Source organism: Simochromis diagramma, unplaced genomic scaffold (assembly GCF_900408965.1).
Source record: "Simochromis diagramma unplaced genomic scaffold, fSimDia1.1 OVJJ01000293.1, whole genome shotgun sequence".
In the NCBI taxonomy this organism is placed as follows: domain Eukaryota; kingdom Metazoa; phylum Chordata; class Actinopteri; order Cichliformes; family Cichlidae; genus Simochromis; species Simochromis diagramma.
This window is the reverse complement of record NW_024386801.1, coordinates 22,396,253-22,413,685: the sequence shown is the minus strand read 5'-3', so window position 1 is coordinate 22,413,685 and position 17,433 is coordinate 22,396,253. Positions and strand designations below refer to the sequence as shown.

Here is a 17,433-nt window from a genome sequence, read left to right as displayed (position 1 = left end):
TGCGTGCTGCACAATATCGTTTATTATTTAGTATCTACTGATATCTACTGCTAGCTAGTTTATTGTGATGGTGCCGTTTTTTTTTTATTTATTATGTTGCTCTTTGTTGTTTGCTTTCTCTTCTGTTTTTTTTCTCCATACAGGTGACCCAGGAGTTTTGTTCTTTTTTTTTTTTTTTTTTTTCTTTCTTCCCCCCCTTCTCACCGTCTCTTCTCCCATTTGGTTTTCTTTCTCTCCCTCTCTTTCTTTCATTCTTTCTCCCTGTCCTATCCTCCAGTCATGTCTGTCCCGTTTGTAGCAACTGAAAATAAAATAAATTCATAATTATAATAAAGGTCAATCAAATGGACCAATATGGCAAGGCCATGACGATCCACTTGGTAAAATAAATCCGCTTGGCATCTTTCTTGGCCTTAAGACAACAATTCTGATGGCTATAGATCCAAACGGGACACAAAAAAAAAAAAAGAAAAAAAAGAAATGGCGTTCGAGGACAACTACATCTTTAAATGTAAGTTGTATTTAAAGTAGCGATACAAATGTTAAGATGTTTCTTAAAGTAGTTAACAAGGCAGTTCAATGGAAGTATTTTTTTACAGTCGTTAAACTTATGATTGTACAGTCCCGCTAGTTGTAAGTTTTCTGACCCTGCGCTATCTTTTGCTACTCGGGTTAAACATGATATATATAAGTCACTTCAATAACTTATAAATCTTAATGTTTTTTTGTTTTTTAACTATTTTATTTGTTCCTCTGTAAATCAGTTTGGCTGAGATTAGTAGTTTTCACAAAGCTGAATAAACATCAAACAGAAAACCCATTAAACAGAAGTGTGAGATGGTTGATTGTACTCCAATGTCCTGTCATGTTTTAGGGAGCAAAGAGCAGACGACCAATTTCATTAAACTCCGGAGCGACAATGAGCAACTGTTTACCGGTGCCAAAAACTCAGCCACTGTGGGTTGGAGGTACAGCAACAATATGCCGTTTTTAATCTGTTAGGCATAAGGGAGAGAGCTTAATCTGTCTTTTAGTCCGAAGTGTGTACATTTTGCTATGGATACTGTTCAGGAATTAAGAAGATTGATATGCTCTATTATTTTCTGTCTGTTAGGGCCATTCTTGAGAAGATGGGGCTGCAGGGTAAAGAAAAAAAAATGGGACAAAGCTGTATTCAAATATGTTTTGTTTTTTTTAGCAAGTTAGAAACTTATTCATGTAAACCTGTACTGTTGTTTTTTTTTTTTTGTCAACTGCCACTTTTTATTTCCTCTGCCTTTAGGACTTCAAGTATCCAGGGTCAGGCGAGGGAGTGAGCGGGAAGCCCACTGCTGCTACATGGCCCTGGTTTGCCCCTCATGGATGAGGTATTAGGACAGAGGCCTTCTACCAAGCCTCCAGTGCTAATTGCTTCCATCCATGAGGACACTCCAGGGCCCAGTTCAGCAGTGGGCAACCAAGTGTTGGATGAGGAAGAGCAGGAAGATGAGGGCCAGGTGGAGCAAAGAGGGGCAAAAAGAAAGAAGGACAAGGATGAGTTTTTGGATTTAATCAGAGAGGACATGAGATTGCAGAGGGAAATGGAGGAAAGAAGAGTACAGGAGGCAAAAGATAGAATGGACAGACTGTTTGGTTTGCTTGAGAAACTTGTTGAAAAAAAAAGGATTAAATTTCTGTAAATAAAAATGTAAATGCTTCACCTTTATTTGCATTGTTTTTCCTTTTTTTTTTTTTTAAAGAAACTATGTACAACATAAATTTTATCAACACAATTAATTAAAATGTCTGAAAAAAGTAACAATAGAAAAAACTACAAAAAACATGAATTCTTAAGAATTATTATTACATTCAGGATTAACCTTAGCACAGGTACTTTTAACCAGGCCTGATCTTTGGCTGAGCAAGAAGTCTCGGGCAGTGCTGCTGAATGTGCTGGACCAGGACCAGAGAGATGGAGGAGGTGCCACAAGAAAGACCTTGGTTTGTATTTCCAGCAAGTGGAGCATCATACAGGGTGATCTCCATAAGGTCTAGGGATGCTCGTTTCCACTGTCCACCGCATCATCTGTCACTTGGGTTTGCAGGGCTGATGTAACTGACGGCTGCCATGTCACTAAGATGTATTCAGAAAGATGCAAACAATCCTGTTAATAAAGATCTGACAAGTAATATCTAAAAAATGCTCTACTAACAGAATACGCCTGTTTAAAAATATTCATGGTCTTGGGGTAGCTCCTCCAGGGCAGACACCTCAGCAGATAGCTGGTCCCGCCAGGGAGCACCACTGACTGCCTCCAAACCCATCTCCCCCTCATCTTGCACATCATCCTCAGGTGCATCCTCCGGGTCCATAGCGTCACCAGCACCGAGGCAGATGTTGTGTAGGACAGCACATGCTGTTATGACCTGAAACAGATGTTTTGTTTTTGTTTTTTTAAAAAGAAACAAATAAGGTGTTTATAAATGTACATACACTAAAGTTCCCATTATATCATTATAATTATTTGAAAAAGAATGGCACTATGTTGTAATGACTTACATGTGGTACAAAGGTGTGGTGCACCTCCAGCGCTTGAAGGAAGATGGCCCAGAACCTCGCCTTCATCATTCCAAAAGCACGCTCTATAATAGAGCGTGCTCTGGAATGATGAGAGTTGAAGCGCTGGGCTCCCACACCTTGAACTGGCCTCTTGTACGGAGTGATGAGGAGAAGTGGATGCTGGAGACATGGGTACCCTCCATCTGCTAAGATGAAATGCCCTGGAGGAGGGTAAATGGCCTGCCGGTACAGTGGGCTGTTGCGTAGCACCCTGGAGTCATGCACTGACCCAGGCCAGCCCACATATGTATCGATGAAGCGGCCCTGATGGTCACAAACTGCCTGCAGAAGTATGGATGGGAACAACTTCCTGTTTCTATAGCACTGACCATCAGGGCCGCTGGGAGGCTTGATGTGGACATGGCAGCCGTCAATTGCACCAGCAGCCTTTAAAAAGGCTCTGTGTCTTGCCAGCTCTGCAAACCCATGAGACAGGACATCTAGGTCTTCAGGAGTCCGAGGGAGATGGATAATCTGATGGCGAATAGCCACCACCTCCTCTGTGACCCTGTGGACGATGCGGTGAACAGTGGAGCGAGGAATAGCAAACACTCTGGAAACAACTCTGTAGGATGCTCCACTTGCCAGCTAGAAAAGAAACACAAGGACCTCAATAGTGGCACCCCAACCCTGTGGCCGATCCTGGTTAAGGAGGTTCAGCAGCACTTTCAGAGACTCCCTGCTCAGACGAAAATCAGGCCTAGTGTCCTCATTATTAAAAAACCTGTCCAGGACTGGGACACTCAGGTTAATCCTGCAGTACTGTGGTCTCGCCTGGTGAAGGAAAATAAGGAAAATGTTTTATTCTTGTCATTATTATGAATGTTGCTCTTGTTCTTTAACCCTCTGGGGTCGCCGGACGCGCCGGCGCGTCAAAATCACATGACCAATTTAAGACGACACAGCTACAAGATGCAGTAAGTCAGAGTCTCCATTTCAACTTGGGTCGAAAGTGCAGACTTCAAACTACATACCAGTTTTTGAATTGTGTCGATGGGCCACGCAAAACCAGAGTTATGATAAAAAATACACACAATGTTTTTTTCTGAACAAAACAGTGGTGTTTACAGCGGGAAGAACGGTAAAAACGGTGTTTTCTACAGACAGCGCTAGCAAACACTCTCCGCTTGCAAGTGAAAAAAGAAAAGGAAAAAACACCCCTTCCCTATTGGTGTTAGATTTTACCATGTCAGCCACTCAAAAAAAATGATATGGCAACATGTAACATTTGGTTGTTTAGGGAGAGGGGGATGTTTTTAGGAGTGACACCCGCGACGGAAAGGGGGCAAGCGAAAGACAGAGAGAGAGCGAGTTTTCATATGTGAGACATTAGTGATGTTTAGCATGTTTGGAGGCTATAGTTAGTGTGTTGTGTAGTTATTGTTTTGTATTGTGTGTCAGTTATACTGCTGAATTTCACATTTTCTCCAAAAAAAAGCCGTCAAAGGCAGATTCCAGTGTAAACACTGTTCACGCATGGAAAACTGGACTGATGCACCTCCTGCTGTCAGACCTGCAGGGTTTAGGCCTTTGGTGTTCTCCTCTGTCTTATACTGAACACAAACTACATTTTTTGGACTGGCACAAATAATTTGTGTGCCTTCTTATTTGATGCAGCACACCTGATTGTTCTGTAAATAGATTTAAATGGCCTTAGGCTTTGGCTGCATTTTTAGGTAAATAGTACCATATAACTTTGTTGTTTGCAAAACTTGTGCATAATTTTTAGAAATGTACAATTTCTATTTGCATTTCAAGTCATGAAAATGATTCGTTAAACATGTTTGTGGGTTTTACAGTAAAAAATGTAACTTTTTTCTACTCGGGTTTTGAATTTTTTTGTCTGAATGTAGATCAACTGTGCTAATATAGTATACCAAAATGAAAAAATAACTCAAATTTCAGATATTTGAGGTTATGCTGAAAATAATGATACCAAACAAGGCAAGAAAAACACATTTTAAAGGTGAAATATAGAGGTAAAATCAAAAGTAGTCAAAAACGGCCAATTATACCCTGGACCCCAGAGAGTTAAAAAAAACATGTCAAAACTTTATTTTGATTATCATACTTAAGTAAAATTCACTGGTTAACTGATAAAAGATAAAAGAGCGAATAAAATCACTTCAACATCAGTTTTATTTAGCTAGTAAACAGATTTCAAATACACACATAAACGATGGGGGGGAAAAAACTGAAGACATGTATTTTCACTGTACCTGAACTCGGTTATCTCTTAGTCGGAGATAAATCAGTCGTCTGCGACGGCTGATTTGTTGTAACTCTTCGATTAACAAAAATAAGAGAAAAATACAGAGAGTTTCAATGATATCCATTATTTCACTGAGGGGGAGAAAGCGGTAAGGGCGGGGAGAAGTGGTAAGGGCGGGAACAGCTGGTGACATAAATCTGAAGGCTAGACCGTCCCAGTTCCGGCCTTCTCTGTCTTCGAAGGACCCGGCCCACGTAGACCGGGTCCTCTGAAGGATGCAGCCGACGTTTTGGGACACAGCTACAGTCTGGCAAGGGCAGACTGTATGAACTGACGAGAAGGACCCAAAATGCAGACTCCAAGGAACAGGGAACAAAACTTGAATGTTAACAAAAAGCGAGCCGTTTAATGAGGCTGGTAAAAGGTACAAACAAAAGGCAAGGCAAACTGAAGCAAAATTAACACAAACCTTAACTGGGAAATCTAAACAAACAATATGAAAAAACCTGGACATGAAACCTAGAAACCTGGTGTAAAGAACATGGCGTGAACAACAGACGACCTGACAAGGAATGACTGAAGACACACGGACTAAATACACACAGGAGGATAATGAGGGAAACGGAAACACATGGGGAAACAGCTGACACACATGAACATAACAACGTCACATGCGGAGAGTAAAACTAAAAACATTGAACATAGGAACACAAAATAAAACAGGAAACATAATGAGACGCAGACATGACAACCTGAACTTGACAACTTAAGACACAGACATGAAACACATGAAGGGCAAGGGAGACTTAACAGGGGTTGGAAGACACAAGGGGAATCTAATAACAAATGAAATGGAAAAACTAATGAGCTTAACCATATACTATAAACATCAAAATAAACTAAAACTCAAAACACTGGGTGATAAGACCCAGGATCATAACACAACCTCTTCTTCTGAATATTGGAACACTGAGCTACTAGTTGCTTCACTGTCAATGTTGATGCTGGGTATCGAAGATACCATAGGTCCCTCATCCTATTCATATAACCCCTTTGGCTGGGGCATTCCAACAGGGTCCTATTTGTTCCAGTAGCCCACTTCTCATCAGGGTGCCTTAGGTCCTCAACACCTGACACCTACCTTGTTATTCTAGGCGATATTTGAACTGGTATGGTATGACAGAGTTGTGTGACTGCATCACCAGATCTCCTGTGTGGCTCATGATGTACTCTGCTGCATTCGTGTTGTGAGCCAAGACATACTCATGTGCCAATGTGTTAGCCTGCTGCAAAGTAGATACCCTTAGTCCATTTAAATAAAACCTAAAACACTCAGTTTTTAAGCTCCGCTACAAGCACTAGTTCCCTCACTGTGGCTAAATTAGTCACCTTGGATGTGATTGGTCACTTGCAATTTTGAACCTGGAACAACATTTATCATGATGATGTGGGAACAACACCGACACGAGGATATCAGATTATCTGTGTTGGCTCTGTGTTGAAGCGTCCTGATGACACCCAGTTTGTGCTCCAGTGGATGATGAGAGTCAAACCTTAAATACTGACCCGTATGCGTAGGTTTACGGTACACATCGGCTTTTAGATGTCCCCCATTACTGATGGAAATCTCACAGTCTAAGAAGGCTACCCTGCCACTTTTCTTTTTTTTTTTTTGATTTATATTTTTTTATTAAGGTTTCAAAAACAGGCATTCACAGTATGTACATCATGTAAGCATACTTCTTGCTTAGGTTATCTGCCTGAGATACCAAAATAGTATTTTAATTTACATCCAAGTCATAAAGAAAGAATATTTACAACTATAGAAGCAATTGAAACAATCACATAATCCAAAATAAGAAAACAAACAAAACCAACAAACAAAACAAAACAAAAACAAAAAAAAAAAAAAAAAAAAAAAAACACGGATGTGTTGGTAGGGGGTGATCCTATAAATATATACTCTCATACATCACCATTATTGGTTTGTAAAAATAAAATCTGGCCTATGAGGTGTGATATATTTGACCCAGTTTTCCCAGTATGATGTAAATTTCTCCAGCTTGTGGTTAACAGAAGCTGTTATCTTTTCCATGTTATAGATTTCCATTGTGATTTCCATCCATGTACTTATGTTTGGGCTCTCCGGGGATAACCATTTTCTGGTGATATTCTTTTTACAGGCCACCAGTAGAATATTTACTAAATGTTTATCATATTTAGGCCATTCCTGAGGTATATATCCAAAGAACATAATCTTACTCTCGAGGGGTATTTCACATTTAAAGATATCCTGTAAGGCATTATGTATTTCTCTCCAATAATCCCTCAAGATAGAGCAGTCCCAGAAAATGTGGTAGTGATTTGCACTTTGATTTCCACAGTTCCTCCAACAAGCAGGGGAATTATCATCATAATGAGACTTCTGAGAAGGTGTTATAAAGTATCTAATTAGGCACTTCCAGCCGAATTCCCTCCACTTTTGTGAGCTGGTACACATCCACTGATACCTCCATATTGCCGTCCATTCTTCCTCTAATATTTTTATCCCTCCTTCCTTCTCCCATTTTGTTCTAATATATGAAGTCGAATATGGTTTCAAATCCATTAGACCCTTATACAGACATAATACAATTCTATCAATAGATTCTGAGTTATAGCTTTTTATAAACAATTCCATCAAGCGTGTGTTTGTCATTGTTACATTTCTCATCTTCGTGTCAGCATAGTGCCTTAACTGCAAATATCGATAGAAGTCTTGTTTTTCTAATGAAAATGTCTTTCTAAGCGTGTCAAAGCTGAACAATTTTCCATCTTTCATTATACTGCACAGGGCTGTTATGCCCTTACCTGTCCAGTCCTTGAATCTAGAATCCAATTCATTAGGCTTGAACTCTGAGTCGTAAGCACACCATTTAAGAACTGTAATATTGGTCTCGAGTTTATATTCCTTTATAATAGTTTTCCATGTTTTAAGGGTTCTTTTCACCCACAGGTTATCAATGTTTTTTATATAGGTTTGTAAATTTTTGTCAGCTAGAGTTGCCTGAATAGGAATAGACAGCATTTGTTCCTCAGTGGTTTTCCATTGGGCAGTGTATGATGGGTTACACCAGCATATTATTGCTCTCATCTGCGCTGCAAAGTAGTAGTATCTGAGGTCAGGGAGGCCCCATCCTCCCTTTTGCTTAGCCAGCTGTAGAGTTTTGAGGCGAACCCTTGGTCTTTTACCTTGCCATATATATCTAGATAACATTTTGTCCCACTCATTAAATTGACTTTGGTTAATCTCTATTGGTAGGGTTTGAAATAGATACAAAAATCTTGGCAATACATTCATTTTAATAGAATCAATTCTTGAATTAAGGCTAAAGAAAGGAATTAAGTTCCATCTTACTATATCTTCCTTTATTTTTTTGTATAAGGGTAGGTAGTTCTGTTCAAATAATTTTGTAAGATCTTTCGGTAAATTTATGCCTAAATATTTAAAAGACTCCGTTTGCCATACCAGGGGATAACTACTAGTGATGGGATTTCTGGCTCTCTTTAGAGAACCGGCTCTTTCGGTTCGGCTCACTAAAAAGAGCCGGCTCTTTCGGCTCTTCAGGTTGTTTTGTTGCTTTAATTAATTTATTATTAACAATAATATAAAATTATGCACAAAAGGAATTACTAATGTAAAAAAAAAAAAGTGGTTTTATTCATATATGTTTATATATAAATATATGCGGTGGCCCCTAGAGACAAAACACGTACAAACTCCAAAAAGCACATACAAACTCCAAAACTCATTTCTAGCATTTCTAGCATAAGTGATCTAGGTAGCTCTGAACTTCCAAAACAGAGCTACCTAGATCACTTAAATTACACAATTGAAAGCATGAAAGCATATGTGTATTGTTTGTGTATTTATACACAAGCATTCATATAGAGTCAAATTAAATTTTAAAAAAGTTCATTTACCTGTTACTACCACACACCAAATCCGGTCGTTGGTACTTGCTGGCTTGTGTAGCCACTAGGTAACAAAAGTTCAACACTGCGCCCAGCATCCTGGAGCACTTCTGTTGTCTTTTGTACGTGTTTTCAGTTTTTATGTGCTTCTGAGTTTTTACGTGTTTTGGAGTTTGTACATGTTTTTACGTGTTTTGGAGTTTTTACGTGTTTTGGAGTTTGTACGTGCTTCAGGGTTCGTACGTGATTTGAAGTTTGTACATGCTTTGTCTCTAGGGGCCACCGTAAATATACTTTTATTTATTCACGCCACATAAAATGTAATAAATAAATCATATAATACAAAAACCTACTAGTCACAGTTCAACTTTTAACTATTTAAATTTTCAGCTTTTCCCTTTTAAACCAATTTAAAGTGAAACAACACAAAACACTGCAAATCACAACACAATTAAATATAAATTAAAATATGAAAACAAAAATAAGATGCACATTCTCTGTCATATGGGCCTGTATGTATAAACTTTTTGAATCCTTTATCATCTGCAACTGAAAATAGTTGTGGATGATTACTCTACCTTTCTAATGTGATGTTGTTGTCCCTGGCTCTCTTTCTCCCTCCTGCTCTGTTCCTGTGCTACTGAGTGCAACTACCGCCCCTCTTCCAAGCATAAAGCACAAGGCTCGCATGCTGAGTGAAGCCGAAAAAAGTGTGAGAGAGAGAGGGTGAGAGAAAGAAAATAAAACCCCACAGCTCGCGATAAGGAGCCGGCTCGCGTCGTTCACGTCAAAGACCCGGCTCTAAGAGCCATTTCGTTCGCGACCGACCCATCACTAATAACTACATTTTATTTCTTCTGGTGGGCTATAATTATATGAGAGTAGCTGGGTTTTACCTATATTAATTTTATAGCCTGATAATTGGCCATATTGTTCAAATGATTGCATCAGTTTGGGTAAAGAATATGTTGGGTGTCCAAGGTAGACCAAAATGTCATCCGCATAGCAAGCCAGTTTATATTGCATCCCTTTGATAGAAATTCCCTTAATGTCTTCGTTTTGCCTAATGAATTGAGCTAGTGGTTCCAAGTATAATGCGAAAAGTAACGGTGACCATGCACAGCCCTGTCTAGTGCCCCTTTTTAGGGTAAAACTGTTAGATAGGCATCCATTAATTTTAATCCTGGCTGTAGGATTATCGTATAGTGCTTGTATAGTTTTAATAATCGTATCATGAAAGCCAAATTTATATAATACCCTGTAAAGGAACTTCCAGTTGACGGAATCAAAGGCTTTTTCAGCGTCTACACTCATCACAATTGCTTTGATTTTATGTTTTTGTATATGGTCCATAATATGTAGTGTCTTTCGTATATTGTCCTGTGTTTGGCGTTGATGTATGAAATCCGTTTGGTTGTTACTAGGGGTGCAACGATACACAAAATTCACGGTTCGGTTCGGTTCGATACTTTGGTGTCACGGTTCGATATTTTTTCGATACAAAAAAAATGTTCATGCCTTTTTAATTTGTCATTTATTAAAATTATAAATATATATTTTAACTCAAAAGTACAGTTTTTAAATTTAACCCTAACCCTTGTGCGTGTTTTTTATTTTGACAGCGAATGCGCACCTGCGGACCACTTATGTGCAGCCCTGGTTATTTAGCTCATCATATCGCAGCCACAGAAATTCTTTTGTCCATGAAACCATAAAGCTGCACTTTCTTTTTGCCTTATAGTCTGATTTGTCATAACTTCTCGTTTTGTGGTAAGCTTTTCTTTGGCTGTCACTTCTTCACCCTGACCTGTCTTATTTGGCTCAGCAGAACTAAAATATATATCTGTCTGTGAAGGTTCTCAGTCATCCAGGTCATCGTAGTCAAATATATATCCTGCTGCTTTTACACACGCACTCACATAAGCTCAGCGATTCTCTGCGCGATCAACCTCTCACATGTTTAAGCTTGCTGCGTGAGATTTCACTTGTCATGTTTGCATAGTAAGCTAACAATTAATAAGACGATGTCAGAGGAATTGGTGCACAAATTATCATCACTCACAGATCAGTGCTGTCGCTCTCTATACACAGTTCGCGCGATTGCAAAGTGAAAGCAAAAAAACAAGCGCAAATTCAAACGCGATTGCAATATGTCACATATTGACAGTGGCTCACCGATGCCAATGACATAATTACCCAGCTACATTTCTGAAAGAATGCAAAAGCATTGACATATATTTTTCCTTCCTACAATAGCCCGAAGGGCAGGGCAGAGATAGATTTTGGTAGCCCGACTGAAAAAATCGCTAGCCCTGGGACGTCGGGCTAGCGATATTGCGAGCCCTGTATCTGATTGAGGAATCACTCATCTTTGTAAAAGAGAGTTTATTACAGAGAAATGTCTCTTTCCAAAATAAAAGCTATACTATCCGCTTCTTCTGGGCTATATTCTCAGCAGCATATTAAACATATAAGGAGAATCATGTGCTAACAGCTGTCTAAATGACTCGGCTAAAGTTAGTAGCATGCTTGCTTGTTTTTTTTCTGCTTCCACTTGTCTTTGCACTAGGATGATGTCGGCGTAAATGTGCAGTCATATTCGTTGTGTTCCCACTAGTGCTTTCAGGTTAATCTCGTTGAAATGACCTTAACGCCACAACACGGCAAATCTCCGTTAACGAGCTACCGCCGATCGCCCCGTGCATGGGGCTAGACGGCCAACACGTTAACGAGCTAACTGCGCTAACACACTAGTTCCCACCCATGTAATTGAGCATTGCGTGGCACATCCAACATACTGTTTTACTTTAGTCCATGACTCGCTTACCTTCAGGGTCATACGTCACATGAAAACCAAAATAATTCCAAACGCCAGATCTGAATGAGGGTGGGGGAGGTCCATGTTAAAAGGAGAGCTTAACTTCTGTCTCGCTAGCTTGCCCTGCGCTCTTCCTTCTGACGATGCTGTCTGTGTTGAGTGCTCAGTGAATCTGCGTTCGACTACTCCGCCTAGGCTCGCGGAGTAGTCGAACGCAGATTCACTGAGCGCTCAACACAGACAGCATCATCAGAAGGAAAGTTGATAAAATAAATTACAAATTTTGTATTGTTCGATACATATGCGTACCGAACCGAAAGCACTGTATCGAACGGTTCAATATCGATACCAATATCGTTGCACCCCTAGTCGTTACATATCAATGTCGGTAGGAAGTCTTCTAGCCGTTTGGCCATGATAGATGTGAAAAGTTTATAGTCCACATTAAGAACGGAGATTGGCCTGAAAGATCCACATTCCATTTTATCTTTGCCTTCTTTTGGTATAACTGAGATAATTGCCTCCTTCCAGCTGGGGGGCATTTGTGCCTTTTTCAAGACCCAATTCAATGTAGGCAGTAAAACAGGTATCGGTTCCTTTTTAAATTCTTCGCCTTGTATAAAATTCAAAGTGTTTGAAATTTTGCAAAAACAAACACATTTTGTTCAGTTGTGGGTAATGCTGATAATAAAATGTTATCATTTTTACTATGCTTGTTTCACATGTCCATTTTCTAAACATGTACTCTTACCAGTAGCACTTCATAAAGAGATAAAATCACTACTGAGCAAAACTGAGTTCATTTTATTGGTTCAGTCCCAGTCTCTTTCTTCATGTGACCATTTGGGAAAATTATCTCTATAAATCTCTGAACTGAGGAGTGGGCCCAAGTGTACATCTTAACCCAATTTCCCTCGGGGTGAATAAAATATGATCAATTGATCACTCTTACAGTACTGGGATAGCAGTCATTCCCCAACTCTCTGGGAATGATAGTTAACTTCCATTGATCACTGATGATGACAATTTGCATCTTAACGATGATGAAACTGACCTCAGGGTCTGTTGTCAGTCAGTGGTGCTAGTTTCAGTCATTATGCAAATGTGCTGTTTATAAGGCTGGGGTAAGCTATGGTCAGCTGAGACTGAAAAAGTCACTTAAATATGTGATGAAACGTTTCCCCCAATGAAAACACTACATCCAGATGAACAGAATCAACTTTCTTTTATTCACTTACCTGGATGATTGAGCATGCATCAGGATTAAAAATAGTAATATTGCTGTAATAAACAAAAAACAAACAAAACCCCATCTGAGTTTAATTTAAATAATACTGATAATCCAAAAAGCAGACAGTGTCACTACTGCAGGCTGAGAGCTTTTGGCAGCTGAAGCAGAAATGTCCACACAGATCCACTTCTTGGGAAACCCTTCATCTGCCGCCTAGGCTTCCAGGTTTTACCTTCCACTACGTATTCTAGAGTCATGCTTCTGTTCAGTGTAAACACAGAGCCCCCTCTTACAACAGCAGTGAATAGTGAACCTTTACTATTGGCGAAGTGTCCAGGCAGGGTCGACCACTGGCCCAAACTCAGATTATAACAGTCTATGAGGCATCTTAAGAAGTCATCAGATGGGCCATTTCTTATGATGAAGAGGTTGTCCCTGTGGCCCACCATGCAGTGACCATAGCTTTGGTGCCTGATCAGTGTGGTAACTAGATGCCACTCATTTTCCCCAGATGCATACTCGTAGATCTCAGTGGTCTCCATTGGCCTCCATAAACACACAAATATCCTGCTCATGGTTTTGGTGCAAGCTGCTCCTGCTGCCGGCCGAGGTAGGTTAGCAGCAAATGTCCACGTTCTGTTTTTTACATTGTATATTTCCACAGACGACATTACTGTTCGCTCATACTCCCCTCCGATGGCATATAAATGACCATGGAGACCCATAAGGCTAAGATTGTAACGCAGCTGTGCTGGGCTGGGAATCCTGCTCCAGCTGTTGCTTTCAACACTGTAGCAGAAACAAGATTCCACAACTTGTTTATGGATGCCATGAATGCCACCAATTATGAACAGTTTGTTGTCTAAAACAGTCACTCCAGCCATTGAGGTGCTGGCCTCTAGTGGAAGATCTGTTAACACTTTCCAAGTATTGTCAGTTTCATTGAGGTAGCAGATGGTCCTTGAGGCAGCATGTACAGTTTCATCCAAACCACAGGTCACATGGGCTCCTACAGCCATGAAAACATGGGGGGTCAAAGACTCCACATAAGAGATAAGCTCTAATGGTAAGGTTTTCTTGACCTCTACCTCAAGGTCAGTGTACATGTCTCGAATGAACAGTGCTGCTGCATGGTACAGATCCATAAGTCCAAAGACTGCAGAGGTGTGATACATCAGCAGACAGTTCTCTGCATCAAGAAGGTCAATAAGGTGCCTAGTAAGTGGGGGCACCTGCAAGAAAGCTGCACATTCAATGGCTTCCACAATGTCGTCCTCATCCAGAATTGGCTTCTCTCCATGTAAAACTGCTAAAGCTAAAAGGAATCCTTGAGCTCGCAGAGACTTGAGGTGGATTTCTTCCTGCTGACATTCCTTCATACCGGAGCGATACAGAGCTTGAAAATAGTCACAGCTCTGCACCAGTAACATTTTCTCCTCAGAGAACTGTCTGTCTCCAACCACGATAGTTAGTTTAGCCGAGACGAGACCAGAGCCAGCACATGGTAGATACCTTTCACAGTCTGCACCATTGAAGCTGTCACTGTCCTCTGATTCTCCATTGTACACTGACATTATAACTTGCTGGCAGTAACAAATATCCTCTGTAAAAATTACACAAGAGGTTAAAGCTCTTGGAGTAGAGCACAAGAGCAGTGACTCACTCTTTAGAGTGGATCAGTTATTGCACAGGCTTTAAAATAGAAGCAGCTAAATATAGCAGAGAACAAATGATCGGGGTCACATTCATGTAGTGGACAGGACTGAAAGGGGTGAATACAGGGTTAGTGGTTGTTGCTGATACAAAATCAAAAAATCAGTTTGCCCCAAATTTACATTTGCTTTTTGATATAAAACAAATATGCCTTAAGAAATCTTTTTTTAGTACAATACTTTTATAACTTAAAATTGCTACTTTATGGTATTTAAGATAAGATAAAACTTTATTAATCCCTCGGGTGGGTTCCTCTGGGAAATTCGGTTAACAACATTTAACAACAGTGGTCTTGATGGTCTACACATAACATGGACAATCAATGGTACAACAAAATTAAATCTTCACATTGACCCAAAAATTAATATATGAGTAACTGGAGCTTCCAATAGCAAATCATCTCCATTACCAGTCTTTAGCGAATGGTTTGGAAAAAAACAAAACAAAAACGACATCATATTAACTTTCTCTCATGTTGTCCAACCAACCTTATTACCATAAACAATAATATCATTTTAATTCAAATATTAAAATCATTGCATTTTAACATTATTTATTTATCTATTTATTTATTTATTGTTGGGGGAAGCGCTTTTTCGTTTTTGGTGTGCTGCAGCACTGCCGAGTGACCGTCTCCGAATCCCTGCACTAGTCGCGTAAAGAATAAACTAGGCCGTGGGTTTCTTGTTGAATTACGACTACATTTTCAAGAAAATGACTTCACATTTACATAAAACATGGGGCACCTTTTTTTCCCCATTTAAGTGTGTTCGTGTAGTTTTAATGCAGCAAGCTTTGTGGTACAATTTGGTGTGTCAGCGGGGGTCAGGCGGAAGGATTTTCTTGTGGCAGCAGCGTTATAGCGGAGCAACCTCAGACTTCGGGGTTTGCGCTCTGTGGACCACATCCGGAATGGATTTTAGATTATTATGTTTATCTCTCCCGTGAGAAGAGCCGAGGACTGTTTTTTTCTGAGGATATATAGCGCCAATAATTTCTCGGTGCGGTTGAATTATTCGGGAGAAGTCAGGAGCAGCATGCTGCTCTCTAAACTGGACACCCTCTCACACATGTCGTTCAGCATGGACCTGCCGGTGAAGCTCCTGCAAGGTAACAGCCTCGACTTCGCAGCTGTGTCCATTTCACGTCACTTTATTTTACCCGCCACGCTTCAAGTCTTAATCAGAAATGGATTATTCGAAGCCGGAATTTCGAATCGGGTTGGAAAATCTGGGTCATCTGATACAAAATACAGATTTTTCTGGACTTAGTTATTCATTTAGCTAACATGTGACTAAACTAAAATGAATTTTTGTTTTTTTGTCTTTTTTTTTTTAAAGTATTGAAATCAACTCAGCCTGAATGGAGCTAGGACACCTTGACCCCAATCGGAGGGACTTAAACCACGTAAAGTTTCATATATCTGCCGAATACATGGCGATCATTGTTAAATTAGGACATTTTCAGGCCAAGGACGGGACCATTTTGACATCTAGGTGTCTTGTATAACGTAAAGTGAGTTTTTGTCTTTGCTTTAAACGTTGCAAGTGTATTCGGTGATGTGTACGTTTGTGTCGACGATTACACGCAGTTCTAATCGCAGGACGTACTATGTTGGGGTTTATTTGCAAAGTTGACATGACTTTGATTAGCCCTGACTTTTCTTCCCTGTGCTCTGCAGAGAAGCAGTACCGGCTGGGTCCGGTTCTCGGCAGTGGGGGATTCGGTACAGTTTACTCGGCTGTTCGCCTCGCTGATGGTTTGCCGGTAAGAGCCGAGGGGCGGCTTTGTTTTGGTCGCAGCACATGGCCAACTCTCATTGTCAAGATGCCTTGTAGCAGACAGCTGAGTTTCCTGTTTGACCCTTCAAAATCAAGCCGTACTTGAATGTTCGAGTTTAAAAACAATAACTGACAATCCTACTTAAATATTTTGTATTAGGCCTCAAGGTTCTTGCATTAAAAAGGAAGACTGAATTTGAGACTAAATGAAAACAATTATCTCAAATATGAATTAATTGAATTGAAACAATGAATTAATATACAGTCATTAATTTTTCAGTCTTTGTTAATTTGGTCCAGTCTTTCAACAGCCAGCATGAAGAGGCATTGTTTTATTTAAGACCAGTGTCTACATGACTTGTAGTCTGCTCTGAACTTAAATCTTGTTGTTTTCTCCAGTAAATGTGTCACATTCATATGAATTCAATTAATCTAGGCTTTGTTTTTGTTTTTTTAATTGTTGTTTTCAATTACAGCATCTCCTTAGTCTGTTAAAAGTATTGGCTTCTCACCTACATTATCATTACAATTTTCCATAGCTGTAATTTTATCTATCATCATTTTATTATGTAATTAACAAAAAATTGAAAATTCAGTTTCATTTTGTCAGTTCGGAATAAAAAAAAAAAACTTTTTCAGATGCTGCTTTTATTTAAAACCCACATTGTCACTCTTACTTCCTCTTTTACTGCTATCAGCTGTGCCGCTTGACTCAGTGCTGGCATGCCTGGCTCATGTCTTTGTTGTCACAAAGAAAGCTGGTTATTAAACAAAAGTGCTTTACTCTCCGTACCTTCTGCTAAATAATCTTTACTTATTGGAAGTAGGAATTTGACAATGATAGTTATTTTAATTATGGTGGGAAAATAAAGTTATTTCATAAATCAGGAACAACATTGTTAGACCAAAAGATTCATATTATCAGCATGCACAGATCTACCCTAAAGCTGCTGTATGATGGTTTGTATTTTAGTATAGAAAGAGAATTTATTCAGTTTTATTCTGAGGATATGTTTATAATATTTTGATGGTGTTTATTTACATGTAGGTGGCAGTGAAACATGTGAGCAAGGATCGGGTAACTGAGTGGGGTTCTCTGGTAAGGGCTGCCTGCATTTTCCTGCC

At 39.7% G+C, this 17,433-nt stretch overlaps 3 protein-coding genes across 4 annotated transcripts in view; 1 reads left to right on the top strand and 2 right to left on the bottom strand.

Moving 5' to 3' along the window:
- Window positions 1-2,205: 2,205 nt before the first annotated feature.
- LOC120730486 (protein ALP1-like) lies at window positions 2,206-5,835 on the bottom strand. The gene is made up of 3 exons (XM_040026892.1): window positions 5,758-5,835; window positions 2,540-3,187; window positions 2,206-2,406 (listed from the first exon to the last, which is right to left on the bottom strand). The coding sequence occupies exons 1-3, from the start codon at window positions 5,833-5,835 to the stop codon at window positions 2,206-2,208; spliced, it is 927 nt and encodes a 308-aa protein (XP_039882826.1).
- Window positions 5,836-12,869: 7,034 nt separating this feature from the next.
- LOC120730285 (kelch repeat and BTB domain-containing protein 13) lies at window positions 12,870-15,237 on the bottom strand. Its single transcript, XM_040026575.1, has one exon. The coding sequence runs from the start codon at window positions 14,386-14,388 to the stop codon at window positions 12,946-12,948; it is 1,443 nt and encodes a 480-aa protein (XP_039882509.1). The 5' UTR covers window positions 14,389-15,237; the 3' UTR covers window positions 12,870-12,945.
- Window positions 15,238-15,313: 76 nt separating this feature from the next.
- Window positions 15,314-17,433, top strand: part of LOC120730286 (serine/threonine-protein kinase pim-3-like) — a 6,589-nt gene continuing 4,469 nt past the window's right edge. The window contains exons 1-3 of one of the 2 annotated variants that reach the window (XM_040026577.1): window positions 15,314-15,637; window positions 16,209-16,294; window positions 17,357-17,407. In XM_040026577.1, coding sequence (XP_039882511.1) covers window positions 15,457-15,637; window positions 16,209-16,294; window positions 17,357-17,407 — 318 coding nt within the window. In that variant the 5' untranslated portion in view covers window positions 15,314-15,456. Of the gene's footprint in view, window positions 15,643-16,204; window positions 16,295-17,356; window positions 17,408-17,433 lie in introns of both variants that reach the window. The other variant, XM_040026576.1, reaches the window with a different exon arrangement.